The 15,681-nt window shown below is 38.8% G+C and overlaps 2 protein-coding genes across 2 annotated transcripts; one reads left to right on the top strand and one right to left on the bottom strand.

Annotated features, from left to right (window-relative positions):
- Positions 1-1,746: 1,746 nt before the first annotated feature.
- Positions 1,747-5,876, bottom strand: psma4 (proteasome 20S subunit alpha 4). Its single transcript, XM_031744521.2, has 9 exons — positions 5,721-5,876; positions 5,331-5,356; positions 5,194-5,236; positions 4,590-4,752; positions 4,424-4,501; positions 4,030-4,118; positions 2,572-2,702; positions 2,120-2,243; positions 1,747-2,010 (listed from the first exon to the last, which is right to left on the bottom strand). Exons 2-9 carry the CDS (start codon positions 5,331-5,333, stop codon positions 1,856-1,858), a joined length of 786 nt encoding a protein of 261 aa, XP_031600381.1. The 5' UTR covers positions 5,334-5,356; positions 5,721-5,876; the 3' UTR covers positions 1,747-1,855.
- Positions 5,877-6,791: 915 nt separating this feature from the next.
- On the top strand, positions 6,792-15,033 carry LOC116324002 (solute carrier family 25 member 44). The gene is made up of 4 exons (XM_031744527.2): positions 6,792-7,124; positions 7,845-8,513; positions 8,670-8,797; positions 13,123-15,033. Exons 2-4 carry the CDS (start codon positions 7,886-7,888, stop codon positions 13,312-13,314), a joined length of 948 nt encoding a protein of 315 aa, XP_031600387.2. The 5' UTR covers positions 6,792-7,124; positions 7,845-7,885; the 3' UTR covers positions 13,315-15,033.
- The last annotated feature ends 648 nt before the right edge of the window (positions 15,034-15,681 follow it).

The raw sequence follows: 15,681 nt of genomic DNA, 5'->3' as shown, positions 1-15,681 counted from the left end.
ATTGGTCATCTGAGATGTGGGAAACTGCTCCTTTGTTAGTTCTAATTTCACCTGATTGATTGTCAAGTACTGTCATAACTTTATCAAATGTTCCAAGATATTCTTTCATGGTATTATATCTTTGACTAATTTTGACAGTTGAACAGACAATTGTGCATATGATGACTTACACAATGAAACCATGCTGATACGTTTTGGAGTGAGTGACCATTTCACTGAAAAATCAACTAATCAGTTTAGATCGGCAAGATCTATTTATTTGGAAAATGTGCTAAATGTGGGCTCATTGTGCTAACTGTAGCTACTTGTACATAATCATTTGAAAAGAAGCACAGAGTCACTTGAGACATGTACTAAAGCATTTGCAATTTGATTAAACCAATGAAAAATGACATTCTGTTGTGAACAATTGCAAGGTGGTTTGGAGATTTGTCCATGTTATTTTGAGAATGTCATCTCAGTTTCAGGAAATGAGCCAAACCAATCGAGAAAAACTGTAAAAACTAAGTTAGTGCACCACAATCTTTCCAGGTGATGTGAAAAGACTAAAAAGATACATATAAAATATATCTATCTATCTATATATATATCTATAAAGTTCTATAGCAAAGAATGTAAAGAAAAATAGAAATGAACAGTCCAAAACAAAAACACTGACCAGAAGATTTGCTTTATTGATTGGAGCTCTGCTGAGATATTTTCTGTCTATACAGGAAGTGATGGTGTCGGTCAGCTCAACCTTCTAGTGGTTCTATAGTGTTAACAACGGCTGGTTTTAGTGACCACCTACATCATTTGTAACAAAGTTCCCTTTACTGATCACGCACCAGTGATACAGGCACTGAGTTGTGTTCATATTAACCACCTGCTCTTTATACCATGCTATCCAACAAATCTTAGTGTTTGTGTACACAAAATTGATGGCATAATGACAACTATTGCCTGATCACTTAGGATTGTGTGTGATTTATTTTAAACTTTTACATCTGTGAGTCTGGCTCTGCTGCTCTGTATTCAGTACGTCTTGTTCGCTGACTGATGGCTGTTAACCAAATTGTGGCGGTTATTTTTCATAGTTTATGGTGCAAACTGAGCAGTGTTTTGAGATAAAAATGACAGAGCCATGCTACGACTCTATGAGAAGAATTAAGTGCACATGTGTTGCCTAACACATACCAGGACATCGGCTGGAGTATATTTGAAAGGTGAACACATTCGCCATCAAGTGGTAAGCAGATTGCATTACAGAGGAAGTCAGATGGAGCTGGCTGAAGGATGCGAGGCTCAATGGGCCAACAGTAAACACAGGAAACTTTATTTTTAACGCTCAGTGTCATGGAAGAAAAGGTTATGTAAGACATGTGGTAAATATTTATCTGCCTCTCTGGGAAAACAGAGCACATAACAACTTCTATTTCTTTGGAATAATAGTCAAACTGTGATCTCCATTTTGGTGACTAGATGTGTGCTTGAACATGCTTGATTTTTTTATTTTTGAAATGAGTTTCACAATTAATTGCGATACTACCAAAAGTAGAGTGTTTTCTTAGTCTCTCTTATGTTGAATAAAAAGTGTTCATCCACAAGACCGATGGCTCCATCAAGTGGCAAAAAACAAGGGGAGCTTATGACAACACAGCCATACAGATGGCCTTTAATTAACTACAAAATTCAGCATACTGGTTATTACATTGATATTGCTCTAAAGCGTGTTTTATTGTGTAAATAAAACAACGGTCATATGTATGACATGTACAAAGAAACCAACATTTCCATCAGTTTCCAAACGTTTAATGTAAAAGACAAAACAAAACAGGTTTTGGTGACACGGGTGAAAAGAAAGTTATTATTTTGCTCATTTGTCCTTTTCCTTCTGCTCCTTCTCCTTTTTGTCTTTCTCGGCCTTCGCCTCTTCGGCCTCGTGGCGCTTGATGAGTTCCTCCACCTCTTTCTGTTTCAGCACTTTTATTTTCGTCTTCCCATCTTCCCGTGTCAGGGTGGCAATCTCCACTGAAACAGTCGGTGCGAAACAGGGTTTTATTATCATATGCTGTTGCTCCGATTTAGGTTCCATTATAATAAATGGAAATAACAGTAAGAAAGTCCTTTTGCACCTCACCTTTCTCTGCCGACAGCTTGCTGACATCCATTGTTTTGTTGAGGACTTTGACAGCCAAAGCCAGTGCAGAGGACAGAGCCATCTCTCCCTCTTTGTAGTCCTGCTTCAGCATGGATACGGCAGCCTGAAGCAAAGAAGTGAACGTGTCAAACGCCACAAAAACAATATATTAAAAAAAAAAAAAAAAAAATGTGTATACATATGTCACTTAGGCCTCTAGAATTTCACTAGAAAAAAGACAAACATTTAGAATATCCATTATTACATGGGTTTAACCAAATCCAAGGCAAAAAAATAAAGAAATAAAATAAAAATCAAAGAAACTAAGGTAAATAAAGGATTATCATGAGCTTCTGAGATTTAAAACTACAATCTGGTTTGCTTCCCACTACCTGGTGTATGTAATCAGATCATTTCACAGATTTTCATTATCAGAGTATTTTCAGGCTTACAGCGCTGTTGTTGCCAATGCAGGTTGCCTTCCAGCCTCCATAGTTGCCACTGGGGTCGCTCTGGTACAACTGGAAGCCGTAATGCTTGTCCCAGCCCATGTAGAGGAGAGAAACACCAAATGGCCTCTTACCTGTCAAGACAAACCACACAGCTATTAGAAAATGCTAAAATACATCTTTTGTGTTTTAAGCAGAGGACAGCTTCTTCACAGATATGAGATTTGACAAAAAAAGTATAAAAGTCAGTGTTATGAAGAGACATTTAAAACTACAGATGTTCCTGGCAACTAATTTACTAGTCACTTAAATGATAGAAAAAAAAAAAAATCTCACTAGTTGACTAGTCTCGAATACAAAACACACTGAGAAAACACTGAAAACTGCACACACGTTAATGGACGTAGATAAATATTTTGTGTATTTTAGTAGCTAGAAGAAACTGTTAATCGCGTTTCTTGTTAATCAAATCATGTTTTAAATGTTGCTGTTATGTGTGTCACTTTGTATCATGGATGTATAACACTGCAAAAACACAAAGTGTCAGATTAATTTGAAGAATCTTGCTAAGCTTAGCAGTGCTAGCAGCAACATCAACATGCTAGCCTGCACACCTTGTTGTGGATTGTGGTTACACCTGGCTTTGGTTACTGTTTCCATACACAGCTGACATACACCTGCTAATTCTTTTTGAAATCAAAGTACTGCAGAACCACACGGGTTAGCATAGCTGTCCTCTCTTTACTCCCACCTCTTTCTCATTCACAACTTCCCTTCATAGACATACAGAGAGCGAGGGTGGTGTAGCTGTCTGTCAGAGGCTGTAGCCCTGCTTAGCAGCTGTTGGCACAGTAATGACTTTGAACCGGCAACTACAGTTGTACAATAATAAAATAAGAATATTATGTTTAACCGGCAGCATGGTGGCATGGTGGTTAGCATTGCTGCCGCACAGCAAGAAGGTCCTGAGTTCAACTCCACCATCAAACTGGGGTCTTTCTGTATGGAGTTTGCATGTTCTCCCCATGTTTACGTGGGTTCTCGCCGGGTAATCCGGCTTCCTCCAACAGTCCAAAGACATGCACTTAGTGGGGATAGGTTAATTGATTAATCTAAATTGCCCATCGTTGTGAATGTGAGTGCGAATGGTTGTCGGTTTTTGTGTGTTAGCCCTGCGACAGACTGGCGACCTGTCCAGGGTGTACCCCGCCTCTTGCCCTATGACAGCTGGGATAGGCTCCAGCGACCCTGAAAAGGATAAGCGGATGGCTGGATGTTTAACTAACTAGTGTTTCTGGTGTTAAAGAGCAAGGGCAGCAGTGTTTAAATGTCTAGTTGACTAGTCAAGCACATCCCCCATTTAAAACACTTTAAATGTAAGGACGGACAATAAGTAGAGGAGATTTGCCGTGGTGAGCAATGTAAAAGGCTGTGAGGATTAAAACAGACAGTGCATCTTACCTCCAAACTGTGTGTAAGCTTGCTTAATGTCACACAGAGCTGTGACCAGCTGCTCACAGGGTATTGGCTCTTGGTACTGCAATAAATACCTAAGAAGAATTAAAACTGGTTAGTGGTTGGTGTAAATGAGAGAAATGGTTAGAAACTACAGACACATGTTTAAGGCTGTAATCTCAAATTTCAGATCACCAACTATTTAACACATTTTGTAATAACATAACTCAAGTAATAAGACTCATTTTGAAAGTGCACCAGTCTACACACATTTAGCTTTTTCTTTATTTGTGGGTATGAAAACAACTGCTGGTGGTGGTGGTGGTTATATCAGCCTGCATTCACCATCATCCCTTTGTTTCTAATTACAGCCATAAAATTGTCTCCTTCTGAAACTCACCTCTGTGCAATTAGCCGCAGCTCATTTGTCAGTACATTAGCATCTGATGTGATCCCAGCAACGCTGCAGGCCATGTCTCTGAAAATGTGACCACAAACGCAATGTTAACCAAAAACAAAATAATTGAATACATTTTAAAGGTAAGAATCTAGTGAAGCTCACTTACTCATTGAGTTTGTAAATTTTCTCAGAGAAGAAAACCTCATCGAGCAGTTTGTGGATGTTGCGTCTCTCTGCTGCCAACAGCACCCCGTCATTTGCTAGGATACCCAGACACGTTCCAGCGTGACCGATTGCTTCCATTGCGTACTCCACCTGATACAGGCGTCCTGTAAATTGCAAAAATTCGGGTTTTTAAATGAACAATACTAAAAAAAAAAACCCTTTAAGACTAGTTTTTGGAAAACAGTGGATATATAAAATACTAAAGAAAAATACTTTTACAGCAGTTTCACTATGGATTAGAGCTCACAGGTAGCCCCTGAAGTAAAATACTAAACTCAAATTATTCATACGTTGACCCAGAGTGTTTATTTCTAGGGCGTTGAACTAGGCTCATTAATCCACATGTTCCTGCTTTAAGTACTAGTCATGAGTTGGTGTATTTTGACAGTTTGTATTTGGTTTGAAGTTCATAGAGGGATTAAAATAACAAAAACTCATGAGATTGTAATACAATGTAATAATAGAGTGATAGTATTTGGCCTCTTGTGTTGGATTATTTTGACCAGTATTTGGTTACAAAGTCTTAGATAAGAAATAAAACATACCCTCTGGAGAAAATATGGTTGTCCGGGAATCATATCTGCGAGACTAAACAACAACAACACAAAATTAATGCCTATACTAGTTGAAAAAACTAACAAACAATATTTTGAGATTTTTAAAAAGTATAACAGCTACGTACCATTTTCTCAAGTCACTGGCAATATCCTGAAAAAGTAAAAAGACGACAAAACGATGCCTTTTTAAAATCGACACAAGACGTATCTGAATTCAGAGATAAAGAAAGTGAACATATATTTTGCTAAAGTTAGAAACCAAAATAGGTGCTAAAAGTTTCTGAAGCTGGTTTATAAAAACAACGCGTGCTTTAATAAGCCCTTGGCAGCTAGTCGGCTAACTGGTGCAGCAGAATGAATTTGCAATATCTCAGCATGCTAGCTAGCATGCTAACGAGCTAGTTCATGACAAACGAAGTCGCCAAGCTGCTCCACGACAAAAGGAAGTAAAGATGTAAAATTATGCTAAAATAACAAGTACTGTAGTGACTATATAGTAATTGTGTATTATTTACCTCGGGTGAACGAGTCTAACTTGGCGTACTACTGCCCAGGATGAGAGGTCCACTACTTTCAGTTTGGCGTTTCCTCACAAACACCGGCGTACCGCGTCAGTGAAGTAGCCGCTCAGCAGCGCCACCTCTCAGTGGGAGGACCGATCAGTCTGTAACACAGTGCACAGCTCACTGACTGCTGGTTAGTGATGTACTTGAACACCTCCTAATGGCACTTTTAAAAATGACAACTTTACCGAAGCAAAAGTACATCCTCCTTCTTCCATCTGCTCCCTCTAGGGGTAGACACAGCGGATAAACTGCCTCCTCTGTCACACCAACCCTTTGCATGTCCTCCTGTGAGGTATTTCTCTGTTCTTCCTGCCTGGCAGCTCTATTTTTAACATTCCTAGTCCAATACACCCACTGTCACTCCTCTGCACATATCCAGGCCATCTCAGCCTTGCCTGTCTAACTTTTCCCCAAACTGCTCAACCTGAGCTAACCGTCTGTTGTACTCATTTCTAATCCTGTCCATTCTGGTCACTCCCAGTGAAAAGCTTCAACTCTGCTACCTCCATCTCTTTTTGTCAGCACCACTGTTTCACAGGTCTCAGTACAATCTTGTAAACATTCCCATTCACTTTTGCTGCCATGTTTTTGTCACAAATAACCCCTGCACTGTCTTGTGGAGAAGCAAAAATACCAAATGACTTCTGAGCCATGGCACATGACACAGTTAAGAGTCATAAGGTCATTAGGTATGTTTTTACATGTTGTGGGTCATTGTTGTCATTGAGTTGAACTACTATTCTGTTTTCAGTTATACTCAGTAAGCTGTTAGTCTTTCTTTCTTTCTTTCTTTCTTTCTTTCTTTCTTTCTTTCGATTGTAAATATTTGCTTTTATTAATTTGGTAAAATCAATGGAACACCAAGATTATAATATCATTGGGAACATATTTTATACCATGAATGATCAATAAATTAAACCAAGTCGCGTTCACTACGATAAACGCTACTTAAACTAATATCAGAAACTGGGCCCTGATAAAGTATATATTCAAAACAGAAGTCTGGTAAATTACCTTTTCTTGCCTCTTGAACTTGCTGAAATACATTTACTACTCCAGCCCTGGTGGTGCACGACAGTAACGAGACAGCTGAAATATCCGGAAGCGTAATGTAAAAGAAAGCGAAGAAGACACGTTGCATGTGATTGGGTGTTTGAACAGCATGGCGTTTGAATGGGAGCAGGAAGATCTCAGAGAGTTAGCCGACTAGCTGGGAAGTTAGCCAACTCCGTGTTTTCTTGTCTTGCACCCACGCTAGCTTTAGTTACACATTCCCAGTCATTTGTTGACGCGATGTTTCATGTTCGACTTACACTAAGCAGATGACTCTGAAATAAACATATGTCCGAATAGGTAAGTAGTCACTAAGCTAGTTAACGTTCAACCAATGCTAACATCGTTTACCCCGGGGCTAGCGCGGCTTAAGCTAAAATATGTTAGCTAACAACGCTAAACCAGCAGGTGGCAACTGGCACGTTTTGTAAAGCTTTTGGCTTGCTCAGTGTGTTAGTTGCTATATTAGGTTTACGTGTTGTTTTCAGCTGAGTTGACTCCACGTTGACTCCGGAACGTGGTGTCCTCTGACACCGGGGTCAGCTACATTCTGCTATAATGTGTATATATATAATCAGACATTTGTAAGAGCATGGCAGTACAGTTTTTGCTTAAGACACTTATTTCTTTAGAAACAGCCTTTTAGCTTTGATTTGCTAGTTTCAGCATGACCCTTGAACTCAGTCGTAGATAACTGGATATAAGTTAAACATTACTGCTCAAGGAGAAGTAACAACCCGTTTTGTATTAAAGGTATTTCGTCATATATTTTGGTAATATTAGGAATGGCAAAAATGGTACAAGATCACCTAAATTAGAGATGTTGTTATTGCATCCGGGAGGATTTTCATGAAGTTTCTGCACTTGCCCTTCAACTCCAGAATACAGTGTCTAATAGAGTTTCAGAACACAAAATGTTTGCCAGTTTTTCATTTTGAATATAAAAAACAAGTGCAGTTTCTTTTAGCTGCCACTTTAAAGACTGTTCTGTTTTCTTTTTTTTCTTCTTCTGTGTGTTAGACAAGAATCCGTCTGATGAGGGGGCACCTACAGCTGTCAGGATGCAGCAGAAAAGGAACATCCAGATCATCGAATGGGAGGACCTCGACAAAAAGAAGTTCTACTCCTTTGGGTTGTTCATGACTATGACAATCCGGGCCACAGTCTACCCGGCCACTTTGATCCGGACTCGACTGCAAGTGCAGAAGGGCAAGTCACTCTATGGCGGCACCTTCGATGCCTTCTTCAAGATCCTGCGGGTGGAGGGCGTACAAGGCCTGTATCGTGGCTTCATGGTCAACACCTTCACCCTCATCTCAGGCCAAGCGTACATAACCACCTATGAGCTGGTGAGGAAGTACGTTTCGCAGTATTCAGAGGACAACACCGTCAAGTCACTGGTGGCGGGGGGCTCGGCCTCCCTGGTCGCTCAGAGCATCACTGTTCCCATAGATGTCATATCTCAGCAGCTGATGATGCAGGGTCAAGGGCAGCACCTCACACGCTTTCGGCTTGACTCAAACACTGAGACTGGAAAGCCAAAGAAAGTGTTTGGCCAAACCAGGAACATTATTGCTCAGATTTTTGCTGCTGATGGGTTCAGGGGTTTCTACAGGGGATATGTGGCTTCTTTACTCACCTACATCCCGAACAGTGCTGTGTGGTGGCCTTTCTATCACTTTTATGCTGGTAAGTGGAAGCTATAGCGCAGTTTCTTGACTTTGAGGCTGTAAGTCTGTCTTATCTTTTGTGTTTTCATTATTTTAGCAAATTTGTAGTGTGAATGAATGCTTCGTGGCCTCAACATGTGATTAATAACATATCTGCATGTGTAATGTTCTGCAGAGCAACTCTCTAAACTGGCTCCCAGCGACTGTCCTCATCTGATCTTACAAGCCATGGCTGGACCACTAGCTGCTGCTACTGCCTCCACTGTCACCAATCCAATGGATGTGGTCAGAGCCCGAGTCCAGGTAAGCTATTATATTTCTCACCAAATACAAATGTTGGAAGTATAGACTGTATATAAAGGAAAACTGCTTCCTGTCGAATGGCCAACAGGTGGTGGCACATTTGGTTGCAAAAAGAAGTCTGTGTGAAAATGACCCTTTCTATTCTTTATCACCAGCAGGATTGCCTGCGCTTCCAGCTTTGCATATCCATTTTTAAATGCTGGTAGAAATGCAATCAAATGAGTTAGAGCATTATTTTTTTGCATATAAAACTCCAGGAGTTGCACTTACATATCGCGCTTAAAGCATGTCCCAGACAGATGTTTCCTTCTGCTAATGTCAATCACATGAAAAGCATGTGCAACAACAAAAACATTATAATGCAGATGCAGGTGTTTTATCAATATGATCAGCTGTTCACAGCGCTTCCTGTGTCGGAATATATATCATCACGTTTTCATCATAAACTATTACATGTTTTCATGAGCCACTAACTGCAAAAACAAAAATATGTAATTCCTCCCCCCTTTTTTCCCTCTCCAAGGCTTATCACAGCTCCACTTGTGTTATTAAAAAGTCATGTTTGACTTTTGTGCCTTAGAGGTTTGAATGCACTTTTGGAAATGATCTATGTTGATGTGCATGCATACTTTTTGCATATTGGCCACAATATGCATTTATTTTCATTTTTGCTGGAGATTATAGCAAGAGTACCTCAAAAATGAAGTTATAAATGAACTAATAAATAAATAAATGAATAAATGAACGAATAAATAAATGAATGAATGAATAAAATGTGTGATTTGAAAGGATTTTATGCAAGTTTTTTTCATTTACAATTTTGAGGGATACATTATGACTTTTCTGTATCTGGAGAATAATGTGTTTAAAAAAGTTTTTTTTTTTAAGTTTCTTGGTGGTCTGTTGCACTTTTAAGCAATTTATTTAGTCACTGTGGACTTATTGCAAACATATGATTAAAATTTGGGATATAGCGGTTATATTTATGTATAGCAAGTTGAATGTGTTGCAAAAAATGGCACTAAAGTCAAAGTTAGCTTTATCTTCAAAAACCATATGTACAGATTATACACAGGAATTTTAAATTGCAGCGCTCCCACGGCCCTCAGTGTTACACTAAACAAACATAAACATTTTATATACACAACAGAGTCCAACACAATCCATTTGTTTGAAGTCAAGAGTTCATGTGCATAAGTTTACTGCACATTTCTATGTGAAGCTTGCATGTTCCCTCTGTGCTTATGTGGCCTTCTTGCCCACATGGCTGCCTTGCCACAGTCCAAAAACATCCATGCTAGCATAAATAGTAGTTATAAATTGGCTGTAAGTGTAAATGTGAGGAGTTGTCTGGGTGTGTGTTACAGTTGAATCCTTGTAGAGTCTGTGATGTAACGTACACATGTGGCCGAGGTTGTTACCAGCATTCATACCTGCACGTGTTAACTAGAGATGGACCGATCTGATATTACGTATCGGTATCGGTCCGATACTGACGTAAATTACTGGATCGGATATCGGAGGGAAATAAAAAATGTAATCCGATCCATTAAATATCAAAAAAGCATCTCACAAAACTTGCGACACAGCGTAACTCGGCTCATAACCGTAGCACGTCGGAGCAGTATGCGTCACGTGATAGAGCAGCTGTGTGTATTTGTAGCCTCGCTAGCAATCCGGCATTTCTTCTCCGAGGAAGTTATCCCAGAGAGAAGTAAAGCAAGTGTGTAACTTCATCTTTGAATGTTTGTAAAGCGTTCCCGTGTTAAGCTTAACAACCGATATATGGAGCGACTGCCTCTCTCTCCCTCTCCTGCTGCTACTTCAATCATGAAACTGATCAATGATCAGCTGATCGGCTTTTGTGTCGCGAGTCCTTCTCTCTTGTTTGTTTATCGCCCACTTCGCGCCAGAAAGAGGAAACCAGCGGCGGAACAACAGCAGCACGTTTAACCTTGATAAGCTGTTGTTAGAATTTATTTAATATTACTTTCTACACCAGGATCCTTTTCTACGTAGCTGACGGCTGGTAACTGTGCAGGGGCGGATCTAGCAAAGTTTAGCCAGGGGGCCGATAGGGGCATGAACAGGAAAAGGGGCACAAAGACATGCTTTTCTTTCTTATTCTCATTTAAAATGTCTAGCTCTTAATAAATAATTATCTGAATCTTACACCCAAAGTTTTAATCTGATGTAGAATGTATAGAAGTCCATTACTGTATATAGTATATGGCTGTTCGATATAACGATATATATCGGATGACGATAGAAAAACGTCTATCGTTTCAGTTTACGCTATCGTTTGTTTCGTGGTGTCGCAAAATAAACTGTTTACGGCAATATTTTTTCATTATTTTGATGGTCACTGTAGTGGCTATATTAATTTCCTAAAGTTCTCTCTTTCTCTTATGTTTAATATAACCACACTACAGACGGACAAGCGTGTGTTTTTATGCGTTGTCGTTAGCAACTACGACGGTAAAACCACCTCGTGTCCGCTTTGTTTATTTTCCACATAAACCTTTCACAATAAAGCTCAAGATCCTGTTGAGACTTTTCAAAATAAACTGAATCACGTGAAAGATGCAGAGTATTTACGGATGAGAAGCAAAAAAGAGCCGTCAGGTGCTAAAAGTAAACCTTAGACTCAAACGTTAGAACAGGCTTTTCCCCGCAGCACGCCGTGTAATAAATACTCACAAAGAAAACGGCGGCCGTTACAACCTATGTCTAAAAATGTATCGTTTCATGCATCAGTTAAAACACTCGACTCCAGGTACGCGACGCCCAGCTGGAAACACTTCACGCAAGTCGAGCTGCCCGACATTCACAGAATTTACAGAAAATGTTACATTTTTGTGATTTATATCGTTATCGGACAATAGATGTCTTAATATCGGGATATGAGATTTTGGTCATATCGCACAGCCCTAATATAGTAACTCTTAAGTCTAATATACCCTAGTAAGCTATAGTACTTTTTCCTTTGGGAAGATACCATCTGTGCAGTCTGCAATTCTGTTGGGAGAAAGATGTTGAATCTATTTAATTATTCTTGAAAAATAATTGATTTCTATGCATTTTTTTTCACACTGCATCAAATTAAAGTTGATTACGTCGATTAAGCATCACGAGGTGGAGGGTGGGTGGTTCCCTTTTTTTGGGGGGGGGGGTTTGCTGGGGGTTTTAGAACCCTATTAGTTAGGTTGCTTACTCTTTAAAATACCAGAATAGGGAGGATGGAGTAGGTTTAAGTTTATTAGGCTGAACTATGAAATATTTTGGGTGCAGTGTATTTTTTGCATACAGGTATAACAGAATAGCTTTGGTGTTGTTGTTTATTTAACTTGAGTATGAACTTGTACAAAAAGCAGCAAGATATTAAAAACACAGTTTTATTGATTAAAAAACACACTATATCGGATTCATATTGGTATCGGCAGATATAAAAATTTATGATATCGGTATCGGACATAAAAAAGTGGTATCGTGCCATCTCTAGTGTTAACCACCTTGTAATTTTGTCCAGGTGTCTTATATGCGATGGCAGCCTTAATAGAAACAAATCTATAAAGTCATTATAAATAATGCTGTGATTATTATTCTCTATACTAAGGTGGTGATGGTTCTCTCACTGATAAACTGAAGAACTGCAGAGAAAATGTAGCCAGAAATGCACAGGAGGAATCGAAAGTACAGAAAAGGCCGATTACATTGGTTGCGGGCTCCATCGATGTGACGTGTAGTTACATTTCCAGAGAGATGCATGTCGGGTTATGACACGGGTGATAGTGTAGAGTTTCAGAGGTGTTTGTGGTTATGACATACCTACAGTCAATGCAGAAGTCAAAATCAACTATTAGCACAGTGATAGAGTGGCAACCTGTCCGAGGCGTCCTCCACCTCCACCGCCCTTTAATGGATGGTCTCATTAGAGTCAAACATGATCAGGAAATGTCATTTATTTATTTAGGATCGGTGCTATTCTTCTTTAAGTTCTCTCTAAACCATAGATGGTCTGGTAGCCCTTGGGGTAATAATGAATTTCCCAGCACTTACTTTAAGATCAGGTCCAGCTTGTAAAACAAACAAACAAACAAAAAGAAGACCAAAGAGTAAAACTTTATTTTGACAGTGACTCACAATTTTTTAATTTTTTTTTGAACTAACTCACAGTTTCTCCCTTAAAGCAGAAATATTACATTACTAAAGGTAAATAAGGAAATGTTTGCCTTGACTGACTAGATTAAACACATTACCCAGCCCTACTCTTAGCTGGGATGTTTGTGTGGTTCTAAATGATAATGGGATTTGTATGTGTTTAGGTTGAAGGGAGGAACTCCATCATTGAGACGTTCAGGGAGCTGATCAAAGAGGAGGGCTTCTGGGGACTGACCAAAGGACTGTCTGCACGCATCATTTCATCCACACCCACCGCCATCGTCATGGTGGTTGGCTATGAGACACTAAAGAAACTGAGTTTGCGACCAGAGCTGGTGGATTCAAGACACTGGTAGAAGATATCTGGAGAGACCATATAAGGACCATTTTATTGTGCCATTTGTAGCCCTCAACCCTAATTTAGACTTTGAGTGTAAGCACAAAGTGAAAAAAGGGGTTTGCTTTAATTGCATTTAACAGCCTTGGGGTCAAAATGGAGTAATTTAAATACACACTATGAATTTTAATCTTCAAACTTTAAAAACCAAACAAACCAGTAACTTAAACATGAATTACCTGGCTATTAAGAATATTAACCAGGTTTACAGTTTTTATGTGTTGCTGATTAACAGAACCTGCTGCTGTTTGGTACGAATTAAAGGGGTGAATGCCATTTTGTTTCAGTAATGGAGAGGGCATGCAAAATAATGCAGCCTAATGGGACTTACTTTATATATTTGATCCTCATATGTGTTGGCATTTTGATGATTGAAAGTCTTGTTTGAGGACCTTTGCTGTGGAGAGTTGATTGCTGACAGTTACTATGTTTGATCATTTGTGAGAGTAACCAGATGGTTACTGTAGTAACCTGTGTTTGTGCTCTTCTAAAAAAGCCAAGAAGTGTTTTGATGATGGTTTGGATAAAGGTCATTTAACTGGTGATGACGCATTCACATCAGCAGTAAACAAATCTTTCCCAAGTGTTTGTGTCCTTATGTTCACCAGACTGGCTTTTTTTCTCCGTTTTGCAGTTCCTTTTTCTTGGCCTTTTTTTTTTTTTTTTTTTTTTTTTAAACCTGCCTTTTTAATGCTTTTTAAAGCTGTGTGCATCAGCCAGGTTGCATTCAAACATTTCATTTTAGAATCTACAATGTGACAGATTTTTATTTTGATTCAAAGTCTTCATGCAATTGACACGATCCAAAACATAGTGCATATACCATATAATATTTTACTTACACTTTTTACTGACTTTACTGAGGGGTTTTATTAGCAGTGTTGAAAATATCACTGTGATCAAGCTGGTTAGTAAAAGGCTCATTTAGTGTTTTGTTATCTAACGGGAAGGCGACTACAAGTGAAATCTTTCCATTATGCTGGGGCTGTGAGGCTAACCTGGTTGTGAACTAACTGCTGTTTCGCTATTGTAACAGTATATGTGCAATAATGTGAATGCTTTGTCCATTTCAGCACAATGTATTTGTATGTTTCCTCTAAGCTGTGTGAATTTTAAAAAGACGCCTAAATTATTATTATTATTTTTTTCAGGTTTATTTTCTTTTGGGGAATATGGTGACTAAAATTTGCTTAAGAGGAGTAACTTTGGGCTCACATAGGTGTTTTTAAATTAGAGTTGCACTTTAAGGAAGGTAGTCAATTACAAAACAAAACATTTAGTTTAAATAATCTGATATGGTCAGATTGTAGAATGGAAGTTACACATACATCTGCTGTGTTGGAATAACTCATGGGATCCCAGTTGGACTTTGGAATGAACTAAAACCAAGACTCCACATAGATGAGCTGGGAATTAATGCAAAATGGTGTTTAAGATTAATACTTTTTTCCCATTTTTATTTGTGCGGCCTCGAGTGACTAATGAAAGTGATATATTTTTGTCTTTTACTGTAAATCTAAACCTGATTATGTCATGCAGAATACACGTGGGTTCATATCATGTGTCAGTGTGTCTTCAGGTATTTGTTCAATAAAACGTAAAAGGTGATAAAAGGAGTCTGTCAGTTATTGTTTTTTTTTTTTAATTTTTGACTGTTTTTAATTCAGTAGTTTCCATATTGAGTTTTCTTGTTTCTGTTCCTTTTTCTTAAAATTTATTTTAAGTTCAGTTTTTGTATTAGTTTCAGTGTTGGCTTTATTCTTGATATTGTTCTTATCTTATTTATTCAAGGAAATAATATCACTGAGATTAAAATCTCTTTTTAATTATTATTGTATTGAGGGTGCATGTCAAAAGTGTGTCAATATTGTGCATTCCTGTGTACTGTCCTCGGGGAGTTCAACATGCAGAGAAGAGGGTCTGAGGGGACAATGTGTTTCCTTGATGTTCACCTAACCGTAGGGCATCCATAGATCTTATCCAAGGTGACGCTCTGGCACCAAAGGTCATCTCTCATTATGTTAGTTAGATAATGAGACGAAAGGATCTACCGAGCAAAGTCCACTGGGTTTAAATGGTGTTATTCCCAACAGAATGCCTATGCAAATATTTTAGTGTGAAGACTGGAATCCTTGTTATCATAATAAAAAAAGTGTTGGTGTACAGTCACACGTTCTCAGTTCTTCAGAAAGGTCACTGGAGACCTACACGAGTGAAAAACCCTGACTCTTTAAGACCAGATTAAACAGATTGCAGCACCAACGCAACTGACACGTACGTTAAAAAGCTAAATTTGCATGAGCTGCACAACAGATGGCAAAAGGCA

This window comes from Oreochromis aureus, linkage group 1, assembly GCF_013358895.1.
Source record: "Oreochromis aureus strain Israel breed Guangdong linkage group 1, ZZ_aureus, whole genome shotgun sequence".
NCBI lineage: Eukaryota > Metazoa > Chordata > Actinopteri > Cichliformes > Cichlidae > Oreochromis > Oreochromis aureus.
The sequence above is the reverse complement of the archived record's forward strand: the minus strand, read 5'-3'. Positions and strand labels throughout refer to the sequence as shown.

Excerpts from the sequence above, each read along its gene's own strand:
- LOC116324002 (XM_031744527.2), top strand. The coding sequence starts at position 7,886 with ATGCAGCAGAAAAGGAACATCCAGATCATCGAATGGGAGGACCTCGAC. Across the intron at positions 8,514-8,669 it reads TTTCTATCACTTTTATGCTG|AGCAACTCTCTAAACTGGCT; the intron begins GTAAGTGGAAGC and ends AATGTTCTGCAG. Across the intron at positions 8,798-13,122 it reads TGGTCAGAGCCCGAGTCCAG|GTTGAAGGGAGGAACTCCAT; the intron begins GTAAGCTATTAT and ends GTATGTGTTTAG.
- psma4 (XM_031744521.2), bottom strand. Across the intron at positions 4,753-5,193 it reads AACCATATTTTCTCCAGAGG|GACGCCTGTATCAGGTGGAG; the intron begins GTATGTTTTATT and ends TGCAATTTACAG. Across the intron at positions 4,119-4,423 it reads CTGCGGCTAATTGCACAGAG|GTATTTATTGCAGTACCAAG; the intron begins GTGAGTTTCAGA and ends AATTCTTCTTAG.